This window comes from Mus musculus, chromosome 1 (genome assembly GCF_000001635.26).
Source record: "Mus musculus strain C57BL/6J chromosome 1, GRCm38.p6 C57BL/6J".
Taxonomy (NCBI): domain Eukaryota; kingdom Metazoa; phylum Chordata; class Mammalia; order Rodentia; family Muridae; genus Mus; species Mus musculus.
This window is the reverse complement of record NC_000067.6, coordinates 158,922,869-158,950,796: the sequence shown is the minus strand read 5'-3', so window position 1 is coordinate 158,950,796 and position 27,928 is coordinate 158,922,869. Positions and strand designations below refer to the sequence as shown.

At 42.1% G+C, this 27,928-nt stretch overlaps 1 protein-coding gene across 2 annotated transcripts in view; it reads left to right on the top strand.

Annotated features, from left to right (window-relative positions):
* The window catches only part of Pappa2 (pappalysin 2), a 248,725-nt gene that overhangs the window by 9,655 nt on the left and 211,142 nt on the right, over nt 1–27,928 (top strand). For both annotated transcript variants that reach the window (XM_006496824.4, NM_001085376.3), the window contains one exon: nt 13,780–14,851. In XM_006496824.4, the coding sequence (XP_006496887.1) occupies nt 13,780–14,851 (1,072 nt within the window). The remainder of the gene's footprint in view (nt 1–13,779; nt 14,852–27,928) is intronic.

Genomic DNA, 27,928 nt, shown 5'->3' with positions numbered 1-27,928 from the left:
TCTTACGTGTCTCATGAGAGCCAAAGTTTGAATTATTTACTCACACAACTCTAGAGCAAGGGCTCGCCTATTATGGCCTGTGAGCCGCATCACCCCCAGAGCTGCTTCTGTAAATGAAGTTTGATCTGGCACACCACACTCATTTGATTATGTGCTCTCTGTGGCTGCTTCCATGGTGAATGAGAGAGTTTAGTGGTTGTGACAGAGACTGTATAGCCCGAGAAGCCTAAAATCTGTATGGGTCTGGCCCTTCATCGCTGAATGGCAAAGTGCGCCACGAGCTGCTCTAGAGAGGTGCTTCTCATGCTCCAGTGTGCACAGAGGTCATCTGGGGCACACCCAGCAGCAGATTCGAAGAGAGTGTGTTTTGCAGGGATTTAACACAGGGCGTTCATTGGCTATGGACACCACTGTCAAAGACTATGTTTGGATGGAGATCACCTCTCCCTGAAGTGGCCAGGATAAAGGGAGACCTAACATGGCCGGTTCTGGCTCAGGTATCATCAAAAGTCTTCCAGACTATGCTTTGACTGCTTCTTTCTTTTCTCTTTCTCCCAGGGTCAGGTTAATATCATGGGGTGATAGCTCTCCCAGCCCTTTCCTAACTCTTTCCATATTTTTGCTCAGAGTTTCTTTCATTGAATAAAATCTTTCCTATTTAACCCTACTCTGGGCATCTGCTCTTATACCACTCTGTTACCCAAATGAGGATTTGTATTCCGTTTTTCTGGAGACACGTGGGACGGCATGTGTAACAAGCTGCTCAGCTTAGATGCTGCTGCTGCTGCTGCTGCTGCTGCTGCTGCTGCTGCTGCTGCTGCTGCTGCTGCTGCCATGGCTGCCGCTGCATGTGCACCATCGCACACTTACAGGACTCCAGATTTATAAGCATAGGACAGTGTGTGACAGATTTTTTTTTTTCTGCAAAAGAACAGATGCTAAGTAGTTCAGGCTTTGTAGGCCATATAGAGCTCATGATGCAACTCCTAAACTCTGCTGTTAGTATGTGCACATTGCCACAGTTGATGCACGACCACATTGGTAGGCTGTGTTCCAATAAAACTTTATCAAAGCAAGTGTCATGCTGGGCTTTGCTCCTCGGTAATTGTTTGCAGAGCTTCGGTGTCGAGTGTTCATCCTGAAGGCCATGCTTCCTCTACCATTCTTCTGGCCTTGTTTCTTCATTCCACATGATCCACAAAAATCCATGCTTATCTATAGTGCTCTACCAGATAAGCTCTAAGCAACAGGTTTCTGGGGAACGCTAAGCCACTTTAGCGGGACATTAGATTCTGAAGCATCACAAAAGAGAGAAAGCAGGAAGATGTAGTTCATGTGGCTCCCTTAGAGTACAATGATGTTTTCAGGGTTTTGTGCTAGCTGGGCACTTGAACCTGGTCTGGTCAAGGCTCAGCATCTGACTCACAGCTTTCTACCTGAGACTCTGAAATCATCTAGTAGCCTAGTGTGGGTTGGAGGCAGATGGATTTCCTCTGAGAACTACGGTAGGGTGATCATCCCATTCACTGCACTTCTGCCTTAGTACCTGATGCGTGCTATTGCCTAACCTTGTTGAGGGAAAGAGCTCTCGTAGGCTCTGTTTGGTCTCAGACAGGCATCACGGCAATCGAGCCTTCTGGATTCAGGTGGCATTGGAGTAGCCTCAGTCCTCTGTGAGGCATGATCTCTCCCAGGCCTCAAGGATGAGATGAAAACTCCAGAGAACTTTGGATGTCGGTCCTAGCATGGAGCACAGGTTGCTAGGAGTAACAGAGTCAGAGCTGTGAAAAGTAGGAATCAGCTCTGGCAAATGCAACTATTTGCCTGTAACCAGCAACACTTCATTCTTTCTCACCCCTGCCTTCTCCCTCATGCACCTTTCCTTGTTCCTCTGGGGCTGGCCATCTGATTCATTCAGGATGTGCATGCCAGGAGGTCTGGCTCCATCTCTTTCCTGTTTTAGTTCAGGCCTTGCAGAGACCAAATAAATACCTTATTCGATCCACATTTAGGGAGAGGAGGAAGAGGAGGAGGAAGGGGGAAGGAGGACGAGGAGGAGGGGGGAAGGAGGAGGAGGAGGAAGGGCAAAGGGGGAAGGAGGAGGAGGAGGAAGGGGGAAGGAGGAGGAGGACGGAGAGGAGAAGGAGGGTGCAGCAACACCTTCACTTGGATCCCGAGCCCATACACCCTGCATGTTCAGGAGCTTGAGTTCCTGATGTCACAAATAAGTACATAAATCTCATGATTCTGCCCTTGAGGCCCTGGAGCTAGGTTACTCCGGGGCCTTGTCAAATCTGTTTCTGTTCACCTCACATACACCCTCACCCTGTACCTTCCAGAGAGCATATTTCTTTGCCAAATATGTGTCCCTCAAAACAACAACATTCTTCACTTCCCGTGTTTACTACCTGCTTTAAAACAATCTTACTTAAAAAAAGAAGAAGAAGAAGGAGGAAAGAAAACAGTTAGGAAGTAAAATTCAGGGCAAACAGGAACCGTTTTCTCTATGACTCAGAAGTGAGTGATGGGGTAAAGTGGTTCTTCTCAGACATACAATATAGCAACTGCTTGCAAAGCTTCAGAGCATTTGGAAGTTGAAGCATTGCCATGACAACCAGTTGGGAGAGCAAGGTCAGTAGTTGTGACTCATGTCTAGTTGGGAAGTCCAGGCAACTGATTCTAGGTGAAATCAACGAGCTTTAACACTGATTGGACACTCCACCCTTAGCCAACAACTGTACACTTTCCTCTTTTATTCAAGAACTTTCTGTACATCTGAAGCAGATTATGAAAGTAGTTTGGTATTATACATGCTCATTCATTCATTCATCCATTCATTTGTTCAACATTTATTGAGCATCTATTAGGCAAAGTACCAGATATTATTACCCGTTCTAGAGAGTTAAGAATAAGTAAGAGCGGTGCCTACAAGATGCTCACAGTCTGGTGACAGGCTTTTTATAAATGTTAATTTTAACATTTATAAATTTTAACATTTATACATGTTAATTTTAATTTAAATCTATACTGTAATTTAATATGGCGCTGCATTTCTTTATCCTAACTAGTTCCCCAACAATGACACAGACCAAGATTTATTTTAAAGCTTCACTTCAATACCTGGGCACTCTATCTTAATCCCCATAATAATGGCACATAGGGTCTTCCACTCTCCAGCCAAACTCTATAAACTCCTTCCTCTTCTTCCCGAAGGCTCAATCTTCCCCTTCACCCACCCCCCTCCCTCCACCCCCACCCCCTTTCCCTGCCTGGTGGAAGTCCCGCCCTATTCTCTCTTCTGCCCAGCCATTGGGTGATCAGCTTTTATTGGCAAGGAAGAGAATAAATGGTAAGCATTGTTTACACAAACTTGAGAAAGGGGATTCTTGACATAAGCATTACAGTGCCCATAACTCTGTGTCTAGATTGAAATAAGATATGAGGACAGAGAAATCAGTATTCAAATAACACAAGGGTAAACTTTACACGTTACACAAAAACACAATGCCTACAATTATAATCTTCCTCTTGGGAGCGAACAGCTCTATATCAGTGAGAGGTAACCGGAGTCAGGACTGGCAGGTGCAGAATTGGGGGTGGGGTGCAAACGGGAAGAATAATGTCAGATGTCCTAGTGGTGCCAAGAAACCCACCAGGTGGAGATTTGGGACTCAGCAGTTGTGGGAGTCACAGACTAGTTTAGGGGAGTCTATTCCACTCCATGGGCAGGAAAACACATTCTGGTAGTACAGTTATTGATGAGAGGAGAGAGGTGAAGGCATGTTAGATAGGATGCTAAGAAAGGATGCTGCCACGGTAAACACAGATTTTATTCTGTGTTAACAGAGATCCAAGACTTGGGACATATTGTAAAAGAGCCAGTAATCTAAAGTGAGTGATAGCAGAAACATGGGGAAATCATGGAAGACAAATAAGCAGAAGTGTAAAGTGTGCAAACGTGGGCTCAATTACTATAAGGGATTTTCATAGCGAGGTTTCCTTGGCAACTTCCATAACGCTGTCTTTGTGTCACACACTAAAGCAGTCAGTTTAGACATTTCCACTCAAGTGTTCCTTGGGATAGCTTGAAGAGGGAAATGAAGAGCTGAGAGCTCAGAAAGAAATAGGACAGTGCCCAGGGCCACATAGCTAGTGTGCACGGAGCTGATGCTCTGCACCCATCCTAACCAGAATCAAGGTCTCCAACCTGCTGTGAACAGAGCTGAAGTTTGAGCCTGAGTGCTCTGGCCTCAAAGGCATCCCTCTTCTCTTTCAAGCCACTCTTTTCTGTCTCTGTGAAGGGTCCATCTCCACAGGCTGAGCTGCTATGTCCTGTCTACACAGGCTGCACTACTATGTCCGGCTTTGAAATGATTTTAATTGAATATAATGCAGACTTATAGATGGTCTCTAGCTTAATTTATTTATCCATTCACTCTCACACTAGGGCATTTACTCAACAGGTGCTTATTGAACATGAAGTAACCACTCAATAGCTGTTTCTGAAAACAAAACAAAACAAAACACCATCCTACTTCACACAGAATAATTATAACCCCAAACCTTAGCAGTGGTCTAACTTAGACATTGTTTGTTTCAAGGTGCATTAATAATTTGAAATAATTGTACAATAGACTATGCCTATACCCCTTATAATCTAGCTCATGGCATAGATCCTGGGGATAAAGGTACTTTGGGCCAAGATTCCCTGTTTGGATTTGGTGGCCTTGTTGAGTCCTTGGACAGAGCTTGGGGTATCATTGGCCTGAACTTGACCAGGGGTGGCTCAACACGTATATGGGGCCTATGTGTGCTGTCTTCCAGTGCTTCCTTCCGGGAAACCAGAGGCCTCTTAGGTGACTTGTGTCTGCATAGTGGAAGCATGGACATTTAGGTGTTAGTAAATGTTCACAGGCCACGTGTGTAAATGGAATGAATCTAGTAGCCAATGGGCAAATGATTTCTGCTACAAGAACAGTGCAGTGTATTCCTTTAAGAAAACCTCCTATGCAAAGTGTCTTGTCAGAACAAGAAGTAGTAGGTTATTTTCAATGTGAACATCTCTCCCCCAAGCTTGCTTTAATCCAGGACTTCTGCGTATTGCAAGACCACTGAGTATGTATGAACTATTGAAACACTTCCCAGGGTGATATCGATTCTGTGCACTGACCCTCCTAAAAGGAAATGCTAAACAAACTTCTAAGAGGCTTCTCACAGTCATTTACTCCATGGAGGAATTGAACAGTAGGAAATTGGAATATCTGGGCTTCGAGGGCATTAGAAAAGAAAGTTCTCAGGGAGATCTTGGCGGAAGTGGAAGAAGATTGGAGAAGAGGCAATGTCTGTTGGTGAGGGTGCCATTGTGTGTCTGTGTCTTTCTGAGGACTAATAGGACTAATAGGAGGGTAGCATGTCAAGATGACCACTTGGCCAATTGCAGGCTCTCCCTGGTGTGTGACTGCCTCCCTCACAGTTCTCATCTCTTGCCTTCTGCGCTTGGGAATTTATATTCTGCTGTCCTGAAGGTCTTCTCGTTTTTGTTAAGGTGAGAAGATAGGGCAGCTTTCAACTTTTGATGAGAAACAGCAGGCTGCTTCACCCCTGTCACACTACAGAGGCTCAGTGTGTAAACCTCGGGTGGTCCCCCCTTGGCCACTGGCTAGCTCTTAAGGGAATTCCATAGCTACAGTGATCAGCACAGCTCATCAGGGCTCAGGAGCTTTTATACTGGTTGTTCTGGAAGGCAATTAGAAATGATCCAAATGATGTGCCAAGAAGCAAACAGATAAGTAAGCAAATAAATAAGCAAACAGCACTTCTCAAGTGTTCGATTACTCCAGAGACTGCCTTCTCCTTCCCTCCCAACCCTTTCTTGGTAGCAAAGACAACACAAAAGAAACATTTCAATACTTATTAAACTTCTGTTATTACCTCATGTGAGGAAAAAAAAAAGAATTTAGTATTGCTCAAATATACTGAGATGACAGATGATGCCTGGTCAAGTACTGAGTCTGGAGGAAGTTGCCCAGATGAGTTAGCGGGAACAAGGGTCAGCAGGGCTCTTTACAAGTTGTTATCCCCAGTAGTTAGTGTAAGGCGAGGTGAGAGTCAGTGGCCTCTTTATAGGCACAGGCTTCGGGGGCAGAGCCCTGCTAGGTCACCTTAGTAGCTGCTCCCTCTGTAGGAGTAAATTGTAGAGGGAGGAAGAGTAAATCATTTTTTTCATTAGGGAAAACACAGTTGCTCTGTGACATGTTTTTAGTTGGGAGGGTGCCTTTGACAATTCTGCTAAAAACCTCCAGTGGAACGAAGCTTGTAATGACTTACTTATTTCTACCATGGACAAGGTGTTGATACAATGGGAATCAAGGGAACTATAAGGTAGGGTTGCCAGCTGTCAAGGAGCTTGTAAGTTTGTTGAAGAGATGGACCTCTGTGTGCTAAAATGATGATGTTAGCAACAGATATGGCCACTGACTGCTTAATGTTAATGGGTGTCAATCATTCTTAATTATCCTGTGTGCAAAGTTTGTGTGTTTCATCTATTTTATGCTATAAGTTGGTGCTACTGTGCTATTTCCATCCTATGGTCTGGAAACTAAGATATGGAGGACTACCTCATATTGTCCAGGGTCATGGAATTCTTGTTTGCCTGATCCAGTTGCTCTACCTCACAGCCTGCTCCTTCACATAGAACAAAATATTAAGCAAATTTCTGGTTTTCAGCTGACTGTTGGGCTGGCCATGCTTGGTCATTTGTTGGTCTCCAAGGCCTTGCTGAGGAGATGTAAGGTTGTTGAGATAGGGTAGGGATGTCCTAGGGTGGGAGTCCACCAGGCTGGAAATTCTGAAGGCTCTGGTCATTCTTTCCAAGGCACATTACACATTACAACTGTAATTTGACTATCATGGCAACTTCTCTGGCTTCTGTGTATTACTTACTTTCTTTCCTACATAGTTGTATTGTCATCTCTAGATAAATTTTCATCCTTAATGCTCCTATGCACTGATCAATGCTTATCGTTAAACAGATCATTCTGACTTGGAGTCTTGCTATTCATGGACTAGGGTGTAGCTCAATGTATTCTTAGTATGTGCACTGTATATTTGGTCCCTAGTAGCATCAGAAAAAAATAGATGAAGCAAGAAGGATAGCTCAGTGGTTGAGCTCTTATCTAACACATGCCAGGCCAGGAGTCCATTTCCAGCATGATAATAACAGGCACAGCTACTGAAATAACCACCACAGGGTCCTGCTACTCATGGGGTAGTGAGGTCCACATCTGGGTATCACCAGCAAGTCTGTTGGAAGGCACAGCTGCAGGTCCTGCTTGAGTGACACAGAATCAAAATCTGCATACATTCATATCTGGTTAAAGCCTGCAGATACTAGGTATAGGCAGAGGGTTTGATTTCAATTCAGCTCCCTGGGCTGCCCTGTCTCCACCAAGTCACAAGATTAACCCCAAGAGTAGCTAACCTGTATTGAAACAGCACCAGGACCCATTCTAACTACTTTCTCTAGGATCACCTTTGAGTCACTTTTTCTGAGGCTGTGCTCTTCTTTAGGTTCTTATGTCCCACTGTTTCTTTCCATGCTTTCTTAGGCAATTTCAAAGCAACCTTCTCTCCATGCCTGGTGGACTCCCACTGCATGCCTGGGTGGCCTGTGGGGAGCCAGGGAAATCCCCCCTCCTGGCTTCTATCATCTATGCCTCTGGCGAAACCATGACGAAAGGAAAAGTATTCTGTAAAGAGAGGCTGACGTTTTTGCTGGAAAGATGCTGGGGAGGTGGTCCCCATGAGACTCTCCTCAAGTCAGGGCTGTAATTTGTAATGTGTTGGACTCAGAGATGAAAGGTTGTGCCTGATCCTGTCTTGAAAGAAAGTTATCTGGAACAGCTGAAAAGCACCTCCTTGGGATTGTCTCTCTTCACTTTCTACTCCTCTTTCTGCTCATAGAGTTCATAGCTGCCAGCTTTGCTGCTTTTTGATGGATAGCCTTTTTCTTTGTCCTTTTTACTCTTCCACAATCTCTCTGCTGTGTGTGTGTGTGTGTGTGTGTGTGTGTGTGTGTGTGTGTCTGTGTGTGTGTGTGTGGTGAGTGGGGGGTGCTGGATGTTGAGTAAGTAGTTCTGTAGAAGACATTATATACATGTGTGGGGTAGACCCAGAGGATCTTGCCTTTTCTCAGGCTGATTTATGATCATGACCTAACCTGCTCTCTGTCCCCCTCCCCTGTTCTTTTCCATTTTCCTCCTAAAAACAAGCTTGCACCATACAGCATGTGTTTTGCAGTTCCCAGAGTTGATGACACCGTGTGTGACTCTTCTGTTTTGATGATCCAAACCTTACCTTCCTGGAAGCAGATGAAGCTTCTCCGAGAAGCAGAACTCTTGCTCCTGATTTTAATCCCCCAGAGGTACAGAGGAAAACCCTTGCCACGGGGTTTTCTTGGAAGTTAGGTTCTACAGCTGTGTTTTTGCCAAGAGCATCATTTCTGCCTAGACCTTACTTCCCCACTCCTGTTACCCAGGCTTGCTCTTAAGTGAACTCTTCTGTGAGAATCTGCCATGGATGAAGAAGCCTCCAGGGGAGGGCTTTGCCCAAGAAAAGCTCTAAACAATTTTTAATCACATGTGTCATCATTCAGAAGAAAGTGGCTCATGATAGAAAAGCACATCTAACATACTGGGGAACGTCAACAGCTGTAGTTGTATAGCACGGGTCATGCCTGAGCTCTTTTTTGGTTCTCTTGCTCATTTCTGTTCATCACATTCAACTTTAGTGTTATTGGGGTCTCCAAGGTCTGGTGGGAGTACTCTCTCTGCCAGTCAGGACTCTCACAACTCATTTTTTCTGTAACAGAGCAGATACAGCAAAGGCATGAAAATCCATCATTTCTTGATCCTGTGGGAATCACAGACATCTAACCTAAACCCAACTTTTATCAGCAAAGTCCCCAAAGGCCTAGATAAATAGGTTAAAAAACAGTAGCTGTAAAGCAAGGCTCAACACACTACCCACTTCAGTGAGGATGGTCAAGATTAAGGACATCCCAGACAAGATGAAGCGTGAGGTAATTTTGGAAGAACGTCCCAATAGATGAGAGATATTTCAGATATTGTGATGGATATGATGTCATTTGTGGTTCTTGGCCTATAGTGGGAGTGTTGTTAAGAAAAGAGCATGGTTGTAGGAGTATGCTTAATTGAGGAGATACAGGAGAATGAAGGACTAGAGCGTCTCCAAGAGGGAGAAGGCAGATCTGTAGAGAAGGAATGGAGCCACTGGCAGTAGAGAGATGGAGATAGCTATTTGTTGTTTTCTTCAAGGCTGGGTTCCTCTTTCATTTATTACATATTTAATCATGAAATAATGGAGGAAGCTACTGTCAAACCATTTCCGAGCTAACTATTCTTCACAATGCCTTTCCTCAACCCTCTTCTCTGTGGCCACAGCTCTTGATTCAACGTAACAATTCTCTCCGGCCTTGGGATCCTTAAGACTTGGTAACTGCTTGTAATATATCAAAAAAAAAAAAAAAAGCCTGTGGGTTGCCTAGAAATGTTATCAGATATTCAACAAAGCTGTTGGTCAAAGCAGGTCCTGGCCTGTGACCTTGCTAGTCACTTGCTCCAAATTATTTCCAGGTGTGGCCTTAGGCCTGTGCATTTTCCCAGGAGTCACAGTTTTTGTTTTTTTTTTTTCTTTTTTTAAAGCAATCTTTAAATCTCTTAATGCCACACTCACCAGCCCATGTAGCTCTTTTGGGTCCCAAGCAATAACATTAAAAAAAAAATTTGAAGCATTTTACTTTAGTAGAAACGAGATGGGTGTTTTGGTTGAATGGTCTTGGGTTTGGTCTCTGCTTTCTGGCACTTGCTAGATGTGAGGCTGTGAATCAATTTTCCCATCTTCCAATGTTCAGCTTTTGGTCCACAGGGAAGGATATCCCAATTCGGCTCATAAATTTGTGGTACATTAATAGGGATGGTACATGAGCCATAGTTAGAACACAACAAAGCCTTCGTAAAAGAGAGCTTAAAGTTCTTTTATTTCATCTTGGTGTAAGGAGCAGATCTCCTAAGCATAAACCCCAAAAATGGAAAGAAACAGATGTGTATATAGGTACTGCATTTAAAATGTCCCTATTAAACAGTTATTTACAACACTTTGGCTCTGAGGGTTGCATTGTATTAGAATTTTTTAATACTGCCCTGGGGATATGCTAGTTTGAGAGAAGGACATTTTCTCTGATGGTAATGACTCTATTAATTCCAAATGCTAGTAATTAATTAATAGAGAATTGGATAAAAATGTTTTGTTTTTTTCTTCTTAAAGACACACTTGAGGATATTTCTCTGTCAAGATCACCATAGCTTCTAAATAGTTTTGGGAGTTCAGAGCACAAATACAATGAACAAGATATACTCTCTGAATTTACATTGTCCTGCCCTCGAACACTCAGTTTTAATATAATGTAAAGCATTTAACCAAATGTAAATTTAGTAAACACTGATAAATGCCAGAAAGCAATTGGAAGGAAGCGCTGAAAAATCACTGTCTGAGTTTTAAGAGGATGTGATTTGAACGTTTGGCTTCAATCCCACTGCCATCTTTTGAGTTATATCACTTGATCTGATTTTTCTAACCATGGGCTATCAGAGTTCAGTTTGTTGCCGAGTGACTTAATAAATCATATTCACGATCAGGTCCCTCTGTTCTTCCCAAGAATGTGGCTTTGATGAATAAAAACCCAGTTATAATGTGCTTGTTTCTATCACATGTACATCCAAAGTTATAAAAGCCCGCTCTTGCACAAGCTCTGAGTTTCACCATGTATATTGGGTTGGATCCAATTGTGTTACTTCTGACAGCCTCTGTGCTAGACTGGGAGGAAAGTGACATGTCCCCAGTATTCTGTCATTATTCTACCGTGAAACAAAATTTGTCTTATATCAGCTCAATGGAGCCAGGTGAGCCTGGTTGACTGTCTTTCCTAAGGGCATGCAGAGAGTTTAATTATAGTTTCAGCCTATAATTAAAGGATGATAAAGAGCAGGCTTGGAGTAGACAGATTCTATTCACAGGTACAACTGGTGCACAGGTAGACATGAAAATTCTCAAGACCTGGATGGGAGGCAATATTTACCCCCTTCAAATTACAGAAATCTCATCACAGCTGTGTCTACTTTAGTCAGAGGAAGAGGGGGACATTTTGGCTGCTTTGGACTGTTTTCTTTTTTAGTCTGGAACTTCTGGATCTGGCTCCCACTGGCTCAGTAGAGCTAAATACACACCTCTCTTCCGAATACCATGGGCAGTGACATCATATTAGCAACTTAAAATTAGTGCTGCGGGTGTAATTTACACTCCAGAAATAAGCAAACATGGAAAATTAGTAACGTGAAAATTTTATAGCTTCCTGAGAGACAAAAAGTAGAAATAATTACTGTGCTGTTAATTGAACTGGAGTACGAAGGACAGTAAATTGAAGTCTTCAAACCTACAACTAGATTTAGTTAATCACTTATTTAAAACTATATGAGATCATAGATACCCACGAATGTGGCCCTTTAGAATAGACTTTTGAATTCTTTTGTTTTTTAATCAGCATATAGCTGCACTATCAGTATCTATAGTACTCATATCAGATGCTGTGGCACTTTTGTTCATAGGTCAGTGGTTGGAGATAATTAAGATAATACTGTACTGTATTTTTCAAAACCTAGAAGAAAACATGAAGCAGCAAACAGTATTGATGGGAGCAGCTCTATCTCCTTTTTGAAAATTCATTAGACACAAGGACACAAGGATTTCTGAAGAAGTAGTTTTTGAAGGGTGGACCAGGAGGGGAATAAAATCTGGATTGTAAAAAAATAATAAAGATTAAGTAAAAAGAAGGAATATATATATATATATATATATATACACACACACACACACACACACACACACATATATATATATATATATATATATGTATATATATATATATGAAAAGCAACAGCAAAAGAACAGAAAACAAAGCAAAATAAATAAATAAATAAATAAGTAAATGCCCCCAAACAACAATGACAATGAAAACCCAGGACTGCCAAGCTGCAGTTGCACTGTAGGAAGCCATTGCCTTTTCTTCAGGCTTTAATTGTTATTTTAATTAATATTCTTTATTCTGTCCTATTATTATCATTCTTTGAAGTTTCATCATTCAGTTGACAAGGCACTGTATTGCTTAGTTATTAGTTTATGTCAGGGACAAGAGAACTAGTCTGTCATTTATGAGAAAAAAGTTATTTGCTTACCATGAGAATGTGATGGCTTCGAGAAAACACACTCTCCCAAATTGGACTCGAGAAGGGGTGTTCTGCAAGGATGATTTTTTTAAAAAAGATATTGTGTAAAGTTATCAAGGAATGAATCAAAAAGAAAAAAAAAGAAACGAATGAGGAGTCTTCTGCTCATAAATCCGCCTTCCTCATCCCATCGACAAATATTGTTGGCTTAGACTAGACAAGAATTCAGGGAAGAGATAAAATTATCGTCTAACTTTCCCAGGGAGAATAACTGTTATTTTATAGGCACCAGCTCTGTAGACCCACCATCAATCATTCATCGATGCAAGAAATACTTATCACGCAGAATGTTTCCATGGAAGTGAAGTGTTTTCCTGTGGTTTACAGATTAAAACGCTCCTTAGTGCAGTGGTTCTCAACCTTCCTAACGCTGCAACCCTTTAAGACAGTTCCTCATGGTGTGCTGGGTTCCATCCCAATCATAAAATTATTTGCATTGCTACTTCATATCTGCAACTTTGCTGTAGTTATGAATTGCAAAGTAAGTATTTTTTGGAGAGAGAGGTTTGCCAAAGGGGTCACAACACACAGGTTGAGGCCCACTGCCTCAGAGTGTACGAGAGAATTTACTCAGCAAGAGATGGGGAATCAATCAAAATGGAACGCTGGGGCTTCCAAGGGCTCCACTCTGCCTGAGAGTTCCCTTCCATCTGTGGTCCTGCCACTGTGTCCTTACCATGCTTCCTGCTGCCCCTGTTTTCAGAATTAGTATTCACAGGTATTCCTGCCATTATTACTCAAATGGATTGACTGGTCTAGTGCTTGCTCTGAGCCTCTTGTGGGTCCACCCATGCAGTGATCTCATTTACTTGGGAAGTCCTGCTTGTGTTCTGTGAGAGGAATCCCTGAGTAGAAAATGGCCAGTCCCATAACTGACTTTCTGAATTTTGAGGATAGGGCAATGGGACCAATGTTACTTTGTATTGTCTGGGAATCAGTTGCTCTCTGAGACTGACTTGGAGGAATAGGGTGGTGTCTGGATGTTACAAGTTCCTTATGTCCCTCACCAGAAACATTTTAACATTCAAAAGAGAAAATGAATGATACCATTTGGTCTCAGAAACTATATGGCTTCCCTCCTGGCTTCTGAAGAATTGTAAGGATGAAGTAAGAAATGTCAGTGAAGTAAGGCAGGCTTTCAAACTCCATGAGCATGAAGAATATTTCCAGCAAAGGAAATTTGTGCTAGATGCCTATCTTGGATACTTTTTAACTACCAGAATGAATTTAATTGAATGGCATCTTTTTTCCCTCCTTGGTGAACACATACTGTCAGAATATTTAATATGGGAGTACAGAGAGTTAGTCAATGTGGGGAACTGAAAACCTACATTCTTGCTATTTACACAGCCTTTCCTCTCCCTTTCTCCACTCCTTTTGTATCTGGTCTTTCTCCCTTCAACTCTTTCTTCTTTCCCAGGTGTGTTTGATAACTGCTCCCACACAGTCAATGACAAGGGCTGGGCCCTGGGGATCCGCTCAGGGAAGGACAAGGGGTGGAGAGATGCTCGCTTCTTCTTTTCCCTCCGCACTGACCGGATGAAGAAAGCCACTATTGTGACTGGCCACAGCCGTTACCAGCCAGGCATGTGGACTCATGTAGCAGCCACTTACGATGGACAGCATACAGCTCTGTATGTGGATGGCACTCGAGTGGCTAGTAGTCGTGACCAGTTTGGACCGCTAAATAGCCCTTTCATGGCGTCTTGCCGCTCTTTAATCCTGGGAGGGGACAGCTCCGAGGATGGACATTATTTCCGTGGTTACCTGGGCACACTGGTAATCTGGTCGACCGCCCTTTCACAAACCCACCTCCAGCACAGTCCCCTGCATCCAAGTGCAGCAGATGAGTTGACCACCCTGATCCTGACAGCCACTTTCGATCCTCTGATGGAACAGTGGGCTCCATTTAGAGATGACTTATATCCCCGGCTGGAGGTTCTCCAGGACTCTGAGTCACAGCCTGAGATTCTGTCACCTTTACAACCCCCACCTTGTGGGCAAACAGCTTGTGACAATGTGGAACTCATCTCCCAGTACAATAAGCATGGGCCCCTTCGTAGAGAGAAAGTGATCCGCTACCAGGTGGTAAACATCTATGATGATGAGGGTCTGCATCCCATTGTGAGTGATCATCAGATCCGCCGTCAGCATGAGGCCCTCAACCAGGCCTTCAGCCGCTACAATATCAGCTGGCAGCTGAGTGTCCACCGAGTCCACAACTCCACCCTGCGCCACCGGGTTGTGCTTGTTAATTGTGAGCCCAGCAAGATTGGCAATGACCACTGTGACCCTGAATGTGAGCATCCACTCACCGGCTTCGATGGGGGCGATTGCCGCCTGCAGGGACGCTGCTACTCCTGGAATCGCAGGGATGGCCTCTGTCACGTGGAGTGCAACAACATGCTGAATGACTTCGATGATGGAGACTGCTGCGATCCGGAAGTGACTGATGTCCGAAAGACTTGCTTTGATCCTGACTCACCCAAGAGGTAAGAAACAGGGGTTTGTCTGGGGTGTCCTTCTTACAGGGTGCATTTCTTACCACGGTGTTTTTTGTTTGTTTGTTTGTTTGTTTTTGTTTGTTTTTTATTTCAGGATCAAAAGGCATTCACACAATGGTCAAATGAAACTTCCCTCCTAGGCTTTACTGGGCTTTTAGGAAATGCTAGATCTGTGAGGTAATCATGCCCCTGGAAATGCCTAAGATAACCTACAGCTCTCAAAAGGCCAAGCTTACACAAAACATAGGAGGGCACAGACAGTGTAGTGGAGGCATGCAAGAGCTCAAAGGGTTCTCTCATCAGAGGAGGCTGAGGAATCCTCAAGAAGAAACAGTATTTCTCAGAGAGAAACGGAAGTCTTTCTCGAGTGCATAGATCTTGGAAAAGCCACTCTCCTGATGAGGGAGTTGGTGAATTAGTCACGTTTCTGTCAGTAAGATGACAGACCTGAAGTTAGCTTATTTTGACTCATTTCCTGGATATACTAGTCCCACTCCAGGTTGGCCTGGTGGATAAGGCAGGGCATTTTGGGAGGAACAAACTATTTGCTTCATACTTTAGGAGGTAAAAGAAGAGGAGGAAGGGGTCAGGTGCTGCAATCCCCTCTGAGAGCACATCCCAGATTAGACAAGAACCTCCCAGTAGGCTAGGATTCCTATATATTCTATCATTTCCCATAGCATCACGCTGGCCATTGAAGAACTGGGTCAGACTCTTTGGTGCTGTGACAGATACATGAGGGAAGTGATTTAGAAGAGGAAACATGTGTTTTGACTTGTGACCTTAGTGGTTTCAATTTCTGTATCAGGACCTATGGGAGACTATATAGCACAATGGAGGAAAGCTGTTCCTTCATGACAGCTAGGAAGCAGAGAAGGGCTGAGAGGTGCCAGGAAAGGGGCTAGGCTCTTTAGCAGCATGCCCTGTTGACTTGCCCCCTTCGGTAAGCCCTACCTCATAATTCTCAACGATTTCACAATGACATTAAATGATGATTCGATCGGTAGATTATTTCCATTGATGACTCCTCTCATAATTGATCACTTCCAAATGTTCTATCAGTGCTTTAACATAGGAGACTTTGGGAAATGATATGGCAGATTGCAACCGTACCAGGGAATCTCATCGAAGTCACAGTAATAGTCTTACAAGGTGCCCAGGCACCATTATCTTCCTTTGTGGAATGGTCCTTTATTTCCTTGTTTTTTTTGTTGCATTATTCATATCTGAGACTTCATAACGTATTCTCCTCACTGTCTCAGAGTTGCTATGGGAACACATCTTATTCCATTCATTATCCATACCTATGATGCTACATACAGTATTTGCATTATATATCTAAAGGAGATATTTATAGTTTTAGGAGTACTGGCATTTGATCTAGTGCCTTGATCATATACATACACTACCACTAAGCAAATCTCCCAGCCCTGAATATTTGAACATTTTGATTGTTACAAATATCTCAGTCACAGTGTATATACATGTGCATGCATGTGTGGCTGTTTGTGTGACTATAAATCAGTCTACATGATCAAGGCATGTGGAAGGCACGGGACAGTCTTAGGTTATCCTCGGGTACTGTCAACCTTTTCTTGACATAGTCTTTCACTGGCTGGAACCTGCTGGATAGATTTGGGTGTCTGTCCAGTGAGCCCCAGGGATCTCTCTGTTTCCACATCTCCAGCTCTCAGATCACTCACCTGCACCACCAGGTTTGATGGTTGTTTTTAGAGCACAGGCTTTGGAATATTCAACTCAAATTCTCATGCTTACAATAAGGACAGTTTATTGACTGAGCCATTTCTCTAGCCCTAAATCTTCATATTCAAAAATATCAAATTGTATTAAATGAGGAACAGACATCAACATGTTAACATGCACTTGATCTTAGCCCAAAGGGTGAGGAGGGACTATCTTCTATTTCTTTCATCAAATTAAAAATTTTAACAAATAAATTTTTAAATCTTCTAGTTTTTGTTTTGTTTTATTTTGTTTGTTTGTTTTTGTTTTGTTTTGCTTTTTGAGACAGAGTTTTTCTGTGTAGGTTCATAGACCAGGCTGACCTGGAACTCACAAAGATCCACCTGCTTCTGCCTCCCCAATGCTGAAATTAAAAAAGCATGTGCCACCACCACTTGGCCAAATCTTATAATTTTAAATATCAGTCTATTTTATTTAAGAGTTTAGTTTTTAAAGATTTGGTTTCATTATTTTAAATGCTGTGTCTGGGTAAGGGTGTGTGGATGCATGTGCTGGTATCTGTGGAGGCTGGAGTTACAGGATCTCTGGAGCTGAAGTTAAAGGGAGGTGTGCACTTCCCAATACAGGAACCAAATTTGGGTCTACTGGAAAAGCAGTATGTGCTGCACCATCTCTTTGGCCAACCATTTTTTTTTTCTTTAAAGTTCTAAATTTTTTTTAATGAAAATGAGATTCAAAATACTTCTTATCTTTTTCATGCTGGTAATTTGTTTCAAATGTCTAGTCCTTGTTTGCACAGTAGGGAGTATGCTTTAAAATCTCTCTCCCCTTTTGAAAGATGAAACCTAAAATACATAGTAAGAGGTAAGGATTTTCTCCCATTCCATCCCCTCATATGTATTCTGTGTGAAGATTTCTCTTTATCTTCTACAGGATGTTTTTGTGCTGAACTTTTATTATTAAAACATTGACTTATTTTTATAACTCATATTGGTGAGGAAGAAAAGTTAGACACTCTCCTTTATCAGCTTCTTATGGTGTGTCAGATACATTAAATTAAGCAGAGGAACAAATAAAAGAACACACAAAGAACAGTGCTAACAACTTACTGGGGTCTTAAAATTTTTATCTAAATTATCTGGATTTAAATACAGGCTGAAGCATAAAATACAGAACATAGCTTATAACGTGCTTCTCTGTGCCATGGCTTGGATCATTTGAAAGAACTGTGGATTCATAAGATCTCTGAGTTTCTATGGGGTCTTTGGAATTGGTGAAGTGAGTGGCCATTTCTGAACTAAATTAGCCATGTATAACACTCTTATTATAATTAAATCACAGAGCTCAATCTCACCGTGCCATTATTTTGTGACTCTTAACGGATCCAACTTCAACAAATGCTTTGCCAGACACTTATTGAACAACTGAGTATGCCAGGCACAGAGTCCATCTACTTAGGAGCTCACAGTTTAGGGGGAGGTAATGGGAGAATGTGCTCAGACCTATAGATAGATTACAGAGCAACAGTTGTTAGTAATTGATGACTGATGGTCAATGATTATTCTTGCTTTCCAAATTCTATTCAGCTTTCCCACCACTCCCATTGAGAAATCAGAAATGTAGGCCAAAGTAGTTCCTTTCTCAAAGACTGGGAAGAGGAGAGAACCAAAGGAATCCAACATCAAACATCTGTAGCCCAGATGGGGCTATCAAAGGGAAAGCATTTATAAGACTTGGGACTGGTCAGAGATATGAGTTATAGATACATTACCCAGCCAGTGGATCACAATTACTGTGATAGAGGAACTTGGCTTGTGGCTAGGGCAGGGTGCATAAACCAGATGTCCACTTCTACTTCCTAGATGTCTTTAGGGAGTCCTCAAGAGGTGCAGGAGAGAAGGGGGGTTAGAGGACCCATGTCCAAGCAGTCAGGAAAATCACTGACCATTTCCTTAGGGAGCTAAGCTAAGACCATCTCTATGGCTGAAGGTAAACCTGGAGTCTCTGACCTTTTTAATTCATCGATTTCCTTTGGTCATTTTTGTTATTGTTATTATTTTCCTTTCTAACCTAGTTTCTCTGCTTCTGTACCTGCTTTCTCTCTGACTCACTCCTTTACACAAGGGTTGGATTAGGTATTCAGCGCAATGTGGAATTGGGCGCTTATTTCCTTTGTTGACTCTGTGTCTCAGATTCTGTAACACTGTTGAGGACAACAATCATCAAACAAGAACAAATGGCTGAAGTCCGTCAAGCACTTAGTCTTTGACTTTGCTAGGAATTGGACAGTGGGACACTGGCCACTTGTGTTCCGAAGCTTGTGGTAGGCAAACATCTCTTGTGTTCACAACCCTGGTCCCTCCTCCATCCCCTGAATTTTGTTCCAGGGTAGAGGAGTGTACATAGAGTGCTAGTGTGAGGGCTGAGAGGTGCCCAGCAGAGTCCTATCAAAGAGCATATGCATTGCGCTATAGGAGTGGTACATCTTGGGTCAGGAGGGCTAATGTGTATGGTTTCGGTATCAAAGGGAATGGGTGGAGATACATGTGCCGCACTAGCCTGTGTGCAGGGACTTCGCTGGGATTTGCTCACCCACACACTGTGGTGTTTGAGCCAAAGGAATGGTGGAGCTGGGCTCCTGCAGTGATGGGTCTGTTAACCATCAGCCAGGCTTCATTATAGGTTTCTTTTGAAGTCAAGATTCAAAGTTCCCTGAAGCCAAAAAAAAAAAAAAAAATGCAGGGGAAAATAAGTGTGTGTGTGTGTGGGGGGGGGGGGGTAGAAGAGAGCAGGCAGAGATGGAATGGAGGGGAGGCTCTAAAACTGTGCAGAAAAATCCCTCCGTCGTTCCACTTCACCACATTTGAACTGTGCACACTAAGGGGTTGTCTCCCTTCTCACACTCATGTCACCTGAAGATGAGAATCAGAAAAAAAAAAAAAAAAAAAAGATAAGCTTAGGCAATTTACCTAGAAATAGAAACCTCTCCTGTTTACTTTCCTACAGGCAAATTTTCCACAGTTGCAATAAATATTGTCCTAGAGTAAATAAAAGCCAGTTTTACTGTTCACCTGGCTAAGTGCATTTTTCTCTCCAGGTGTGTGGAGAGAGAGACTGTTTTTCTCCCTTTGTGGTTATGTCTTGGCCTGAGATACAGACTTGTGAAAGAGCCATGTGGTCTGTCTGGGCTACAAATATTTCCTCTTAGGAAAAACATGGAGAGACCCCAGTCTCCAACTGTATCCAGCCGTTCAAGGGAGTTGGGTGTTTTCCTAAGAGTTGGGATGTAGCTCTCTGGTCCCTTGGCCAGCTGCCACTCTGTCTCAGCTGATCCGATGTCATTTCAAAGATCTCTTCTTAGAATTTGAGCATAGGCCTCTGAAAGACAGCTGCGTATTTATGTGTGCACCGATTTTCCTATTTCCTCCTTTCTGTTTTCTCTCTAGAAACCTTGTATTTTACTTTAGTGACCAAAGAAATATTAAATCTTGTTTTTCCCTAACCCAGACTCTTGCTCTCCTGATGTCAAAGATATAGATTAGACAGTGGATGGAATACGTGCCGCCTTCGCTCCAGGCTTTTTTCTAAGGCTGTTTAATCCCAGCATCTCTCCCTAGAGGAAGCTGCTGACCAATTGGTTTTCTGAGGTGCACACTTTCTTTTCCTTCTCTTCTGGGACTTTGTCTAATGATCAGGGGCCTGATTTCCCAAGCTCAACACTTGAGTAACTAATGCCAACTTAGCCTTAACTTTTCAAGAGTACCACTTCCTTTTTCCTGGGAAATTTCCTTGTCCTGTACTATGGCCTTTGATTTGCATCTATAATGCTCATCTCCTCTTCATTGCTTCTCTGCTCTTGGCTATGCCCACCTTGCCCTCAGTTGTTGCAAAGGCTTCCAAACTGGTCTCCTGTTTTGTGTTCCTGCTCTTTGTTCTAACCCAGCTCTATTTTTAGCACACCATATTAATCCTGAGATCACAACTCAGATCATGTCCTCCTCCCACAGTGACCGCTCAGCTCACAAGGAATCAAGGTTAAGGAACAATGTCACCTGGTTCTGTTGGACCCTCCCCTCTTAGCTCACAATGTTATTTTAGCGGCCTCACTTCTTGCTATGTGCTACCAGCTAATTGACTCCTGTTGTTGAATCTGCGGGGTACACACCTTCTGCAGGATCTTTCTGGTGGCTTTACTCCTCTGGAATGTTCTCCAGCTTTATGCATGGTTATCTTGCACATGATCATCTGGTTATTTTTTCAAAGTCACCCTCGGGTAAGGTGTGTTTGGTGGACCCATCTAAAATGTTACACACTCCTTAGAGTTTTCAGGCTTTTGTTCCTGTTTGAGTTTTTGTTTTAGAATTCATCACTAGCCTCTTATTTGGTTCATTGTCCTTAATGCCAACCTCCTCTGGTAGAATGTAAAGTGAAGGGATTTTCACGTGGTTGGATTACTATTGTACTCTCGCACCTAGAACCGAGAAAAGGATAAGCTAAATATCCAACAAATAATTGTTCAAAAGTCATGTTCCTACTCTGGTACAGTGGTTGGCAAACTATGATCAGTGAGCTAAATTTGGCCAACTATGTTTACATAAATAAAGCTTTATTGGAACACAGCCATACCCACTTGTTTGCATATTGTCTATGGGTTGCTTTCATGTGGCAGAGTTGTATAGTTACAGCAGAGACCAGATGGCCCACAGTGTCTAAAATATTTACTATAAACGTTTGTCCTACTATATATTCATTTTAGTATATTGTAATTATCCCTTGTTGCCTGTCTCTTACACAAGACTTTTGATCTTTTGTTGATAGTTCTTGGAACATAAGATGTACTTGGTTAGTATAGCAAAAATAAAGTTTTATATATATGTATGTATATGTGTGTGTGTGTGTGTGTGTGTGTATGTGTAACCAGCAAATATACATATGTATCTCACACATATGCTCACATAGGAAAAATGTCAGCATAGAGATTCAAAGTCAGAGACTATTAGTCTGTTGATGAGAGAAGAGTATATATTTTATTAACCTTTTGTATTCATCTCAGCACTGGTAGAATTGCCACATTTGGAGGAAAACAAAATAACTTAAAGATGCTGGTGGAAAGAATGGCTTTACTTAGTTTTGTTCCCCAATGCATTACTTGGTTAACTGAAGTCCTAGGATGCTCTGAAGGCATGAGACATACATTTTAGTGAACAGAGCAATAATAGTCAACTACAGCATCAGGAAGAGAGATGCAGGGGACAGTGAGTGAGAGCAGATTCCAATAGCAGATATAGGGTGCTCAGTATAGACAGAACTGTTCCAAATAGAACCTCTTTGAAAGGATGTCACAGATGCAGCAGGATTCTTTTCAAAAGTCTTAGGCTTTTGTTTTGTTTTGTTTTGTTTTGTTTTCCTTAGATATTTTCTTTATTTACATTTCAAATGTTATCCCCTTTCCTGGATTCCTCTCTGAAAACCTCCTACCCGCTACCCTCTCCCCCTGCTCACCAACCCACCCACTCCTGCTGCCTGGCTCTGGCCTTCCCCTGTACTGGGGTAACTAACCTTCACAGAACCAAGGGCCTCTCCTCCCATTGATGGCTGACTAGGCCATCCTCTGCTACATATGCAGCTGGTGCCATAAGTCCCACCATGTGTTTTCTTTGGTTGGTGGGTTAGTCCCAGGGAGCTCTGGGGGTACTACTTAGTTCATGTTGTTGTTCCTCCTATGGGGCTGCAAACCCCTTCAGGTCCTTGGGTCCTTTCTCTAACTCCTTCACTGAGGACCCTGTGCTCAGTCCAATGGTGGCTGTGAGCATCCACTTCTGTATTTGTCAGGCACTGGCAGAGCCTCTCAGGAGACAGCCATATCAGTCTTCTGTCAGCAAGCTCTTGTTGGCATCCACAAGAGTGTCTGGGTTTGGTGACTGTGTATGGGATGGATCCCCAGGTGGGGCAGTCTATGGATGGCCTTCCCTTCAGTCTCTGCTCCGCACTTTGTCTCTGTAGCTCCTCCCATGGGTGTTTTGTTCTTAAGAACCAGAGATTTCCTGGACTGAGGACACTGGATGGTTTGTTCAGTTACATAGGAGCCATAGGTGGTGGCCGATACCGGCTCTGAACATTCGTGATTTCCATCAGCAGCAGTTTCCCTGCACCCTCCCCTCACCACTACTCTGCACACTGTGTTTTGTTAGCCGTCTACTCGATTAATCACAGTTTCTGTTCCCTTACTACTAATTGCTTTTTGTTCAAATCCTGCAGTCCGTAAATGAGAATTGACCCAGCTTACCATTCCATGTGAGGTAAAAGCCATAGATTTCTTGTCAGCATTGGTTCCTAGCAACTGGGACCAAAGGACAAAATTAGCTGGGGAGGTTGTTTGGGGTCTAGGTCTGTGGTTTTCTGTGAACTGATTCAACATTCTGGGCAGAGTGAATTGTTTTATTATCTTTTACTTTGGGCGAGCGTACTCACTTTTGTTTTTTGTTTTGCTTTGTTAGATTTCCCTGGTTGTCTGTTGTAATCATAGAACATGCATAGCACATGTGTTCTCAGAACACCATGATTTAAAATAAAATTGTTAGTTATATTGTAAAGAGTAGAACTAAGGTTTATATTAATTAATATATTTAATGATGGCAATAGCTTTTTAAAGTTAAATATCTAGGCTGGGTGGTGATGCCACACACCTTTAATCTGTGAGTTCAAGGCCAGCCTGGTCTATACAGTGAGTTCAAGCACAGCCAGGGCTACACAGAGAAACCCCATCTGGAAAAGTAAAAAGCAACAAAACAAAACCAAAAACAAAAAACCCAAGTCTTTACATTTTCCATGTAAGACTAAGATATATTCAGTGAAGCAACTATTGCCATGCAGTGGCAGACATCAAAGTGACTTCAGAGACAATGCAATGGTGGGTCATGTCCCTTACAGAAGAAATAATCACTATGAATTGAATTCAATTGTATAATTTTTACAGAGCATGGGCACATGAGGAGATGAAGGAAAGGAGGTAGAAATCGCAATAGAGGGGCTTTATGAAAAAAGTGATTTGTCTAAGATATGAAGAGCAGAATGTAGGAGATGTTACAGAAGGGTCAAGATATGAAGCAACGTGCTTAGTGTCTGTCACGTGAACACATAAGGCTATGTGAAAGGAGATGTTTCATAGGTACGAGTGAAAAAGGCTGAAGTTAGAAAAGTTATAGCCATAGCAGTTGTTAGAAGTTTGGCTTAGGCAGTTGCACAAGAAACAATTGGGTGCCATAGAAAATGTCTAGAGACAAAAGGCTCTGTTTTTTTTATGTGTCTGTTTTAACAGTTACCATGTACCTTGAGATATATATTTTCCTTTAGAGAAAACATTTTTTCAAACATTATTATTATTAATTATTATTATTATTATTATTATTACTATTACTACAGTGTGTGAGCGTGTGTGCTATGTATGTGCACATGCTCTGGCACATGTGCACGTGGAGGTCAGGACAACCTTGTGGAAGTGGTTGGTTTGCTTCTTTTACCTTTACGTTCTAGGGATGGAACTCAGGCCCTTTGATGGAGATGGTGCCTTATAGTTTTTAAAGATGCGACAATCAATGGAAAGTGTATAAAGTAAAGTCAGGGTTGCCTTGTAATACAGCATATGAATCTATATCTCATCTCAAAAGGACCAATTAAAAATTACAGCCTTTTCTTCTCTAATTTACACAATATGACTGGGGTTCTTGTTATTTCTGCTTACTCTTCTTCAGGGATTTTGTTTCTTCATGTTGCTTTGAGATAATTTTTTATTATAAACCCATTTTCTTACACTGGAGATACACTTATTTACTTTTGGCAACTGTATTATGGACCTGGCAATATAAAACCATTTTAAAATATATTATTAACACAAAGACTTTATTTTTTGGAAAGACTGCAAGGTGATAGAATAGAGATGAGAATCACAGAGAATTAGTTTGCAGACACACGGTTTCAGGGGCATTTTACCCTTGTTTATTGTCTCACAACCAAGCAACACAAAGTTTGCCTTGTCCCTCTTTAAAAAGTGGGCCTTTGTCACTTTTAGGGACTCTATTTTATTAAAAACACGGTCTTTGTGAATTCTGGCTTTTATGTTCTTACTTTGATAACCCCTACATTTCATTTTGTGTTTAATCCAGGAGACCTGCAATTCTATAAAATTTAACTTTGGGGGCATCAGGAATTCCAGGTCCCTCAAGGAAGTCAATAGGATTTTCTTTCTTATTTTTAAAAATTATTTTATTTTGAAGACAGTTTTTTTCCCCCAGCAGTTGGCCTTGAACTTGTTCTATAGCTCAGAATTTTCCCATCTTCTTTTACTTTCTGTAGTCTCTGGATATTTCTTTTAATTTCTGTCTAGCTTGGAGATACAGTTAATATTTGTTTCTTTTGTTGTATTATTAATTGGTAGTTGCTCATTTCAAAGGAGATATTACTAAGGCTTTGGAGTAACCATACCCCCATATTTAATCCAAAAGGGATGTCTTAAGCAGTTATCATTTGAGTAGTTCTTTGAGAACTAAATCCAAGTGCAGGATGCAGACTGAATGTGGTGGACCAGTGGGGTGAAGGTGTGGAGAGAACATCTTGTGTATCGTGTGGATGCTTTTCCTGTCAATTAAAAAAACAAAAAAACAACTATGGCCTATAAGAAAGGGTAGAATAGAAGATGGGACATCCAGGAGGCATCAAAAATTCTGAGATAGAGTCTGGTGTAGAGGGTTCACCTGGGAAGATGTGAGGAGATGGATACATGGTAACTGGGCACAGGTAGCCAGCCATGTGACAGAATTTAGGCTAAAACAAATGGGTTATTTTAAGTTATGATCTAGACAGAGAGGACCTGAGCAGCATGGCCTAGGTATTTGTAAATATATTTTGAGTCTGAGTCTTATTTCTGGGACCATGGGTCTGAGGAAGAATCAGACGAAACTTCTACATGAAGGTCGTGTGGTGCCTTAACTTAGCCCTTGGGCAGGAAGTGTGACAAATTGAAAATGGCTAGAAAAAATATTGTTACAAGAGAAAGAACTAGGAAATCATACACACACACACACACACAAAAAGGACTTGGCTCCCAGTCCTTACTGTAGTCTGGACACACAATTTAACTCTCTTTTCATTTGCACTTCTATTAATTTATGTTCAGCAAATGTTTAGTGAGTACTTCCTCCTAATCAGGAATTGTTGTAGGCTTTATAAACATTGTGGAAAAAGAATCCCCTTTCTCCTTGGAGCCTCTAGTCTAGTGTGATGGAAAACAGTCAGCAAATAAACGGTTGTGTATATGCTGTGTGCACTTGATAAGATCTGGGCAGGACATTCTGGAGAATAAGGAGGAGAGAGGACATGATGTGGAAGCATCATGTAAGGTATCCATAGGGTGTCCTAGTAAAGACAATGCCTTAGCAAATGCCTGAAGCAAGCCAGGCTGCAAGATACATGGAGTCTCTAAGATTTTCTTCCAGGCAAGGGGAGAAGTAAGGAGCTGGTAGGATGGGAATGGAATGAAATGAGCAGAAATTTGTTGACAGGGAGGGCCATGTAGTCCTGGTGGGAACAAAGGTCAGATTGTAGCTGTCTTCTCCAGTAGCTGGGAGATCATAAGTAGAGTTTGAGTGGTAGTCCTGTATAGCAGCAGCATATTAGAGGGTATGCAAAGAAGTCCCTAACTGCCCTGTTAATTCAAAGTAATGTGAAATGCAAGTAAGAAAATTCTTGTAAGGATGTCCTGTAAATTGCAATTATTTTGTATATGAAAAATGTTTGGTAAAATATTGACTAGTGAGGTTGGAGAGAACCTGATGTCCCCCAAAAGACATCAACAAAGTAACTGAAAAATAATTATGAAGAAGGTATTCATCACAGTGTGGAATTTACTGAGGATCATGTCTTATGAGGTTATAGACATTTATCTTGAAGCAGAAGTGAGGAGATTTTACTTATGCCAAACCATGGAGTGTACCCATGCCCTATTTCTCTCAAAGACTGAATGTAAAAATGCAAAGCCAAGTACAATGAAGATCTCCTTTTCTATCATGGATGTAAAAATGTTGTTACTGCTCAAAAAAGCCTGTGTGGCGCTGTGCTTGGTACAAGTAAGAATTTCCATATGAATATTGCCAAGTGTGGTAAGGGATGGAGGTCAGAACACTGGGAATGAAGACAGAGAGAGAAATTCAGAGCTATTCTAAACCAACCAGCTGGGCTCAGCATGGAGATGTCTATGATGAAATTAAGAATTTAGGTTATAAAAATGTCTATGTCAAGCCAGCAGAGATGTATGTAACAATGGATGTGAGGATAACCTTGGGTGTGCAAAAGCATGATAGGGCTCTGAAAATTTCCCCAACAGTCCTAGACTCTGTTGAGATTAAAGTATCCAGGTTTCTGGAAAAGATGCTTCCTCCATGCAAGTCCTAGTCAGGGTCTGCCTGGAGTCTTTACTCAGTTCTGGGCAGTAGGTTTTATGAGGAACATCAGCAACTTGAAATATAGCCAAAGCTCAAGAGAGTCTGGTGATAATCAAGATGCTAAAATGGCCCTGATTTCCTTCGACCATGGATTTTTTTCAAAAACAATTTTTATTAGATATTTTCGTGATTTACATTTCAAATACTATCTCAAAAGTCCCCTATACCCTCCCCCTGCCCTGCTCCTCAACCTACCCACCCCTACTTCCTAAACCTGGGTGTATAATCTTCTCAAGACCAAGGGCCTCTCTTCCCAATGGTGGCTGACTAGGCCATCTTCTGCTACATATGCAGCTAGAGACACAAGCTCTGGGCATATTGGTTAGTTCATATTGTTGTTCCTCCTATAGGGTTGCAGACCCCTTCAGCTCCTTGGGTACTTTCTCTAGCTCCTCCATTGGGGGCTCTGTGTTCCATCCAATAGATGACTATGAGTATCCACTTCTGTATTTGCCAGGCACTGGCATAGCCTCACAAGTGACAGCTATATCAGGGTCCTGTCAGCAAAATCTTGCTGGCATATGCAATAGTGTCTGAGTTTGGTGGCTGATTATGGCATGGATCCCCAGGTGGGGCAGTCTCTGGATGGACCTTCCTTCCATCTCAGCTCCGAACTTTGTCTCTATAACTCCTTCCATGGGTATTTTGCTCCCCATTCTAAGAAGGAACGAAGTATCCACACTTTGGTCTTCCTTCTTGAGTTTCATATGTTTTGCAAATTATATCTTGGGTATTCTAAATTTCTGGGCTTATCAGTGAGTGAATATCATGTGAGTTCTTTTGTGATTGGGTTACCTCACTCAGGATGATATCCTCCAGATACATCCATTTGCCTAAGAATTTCATAGATTCATTGTTTTTTATA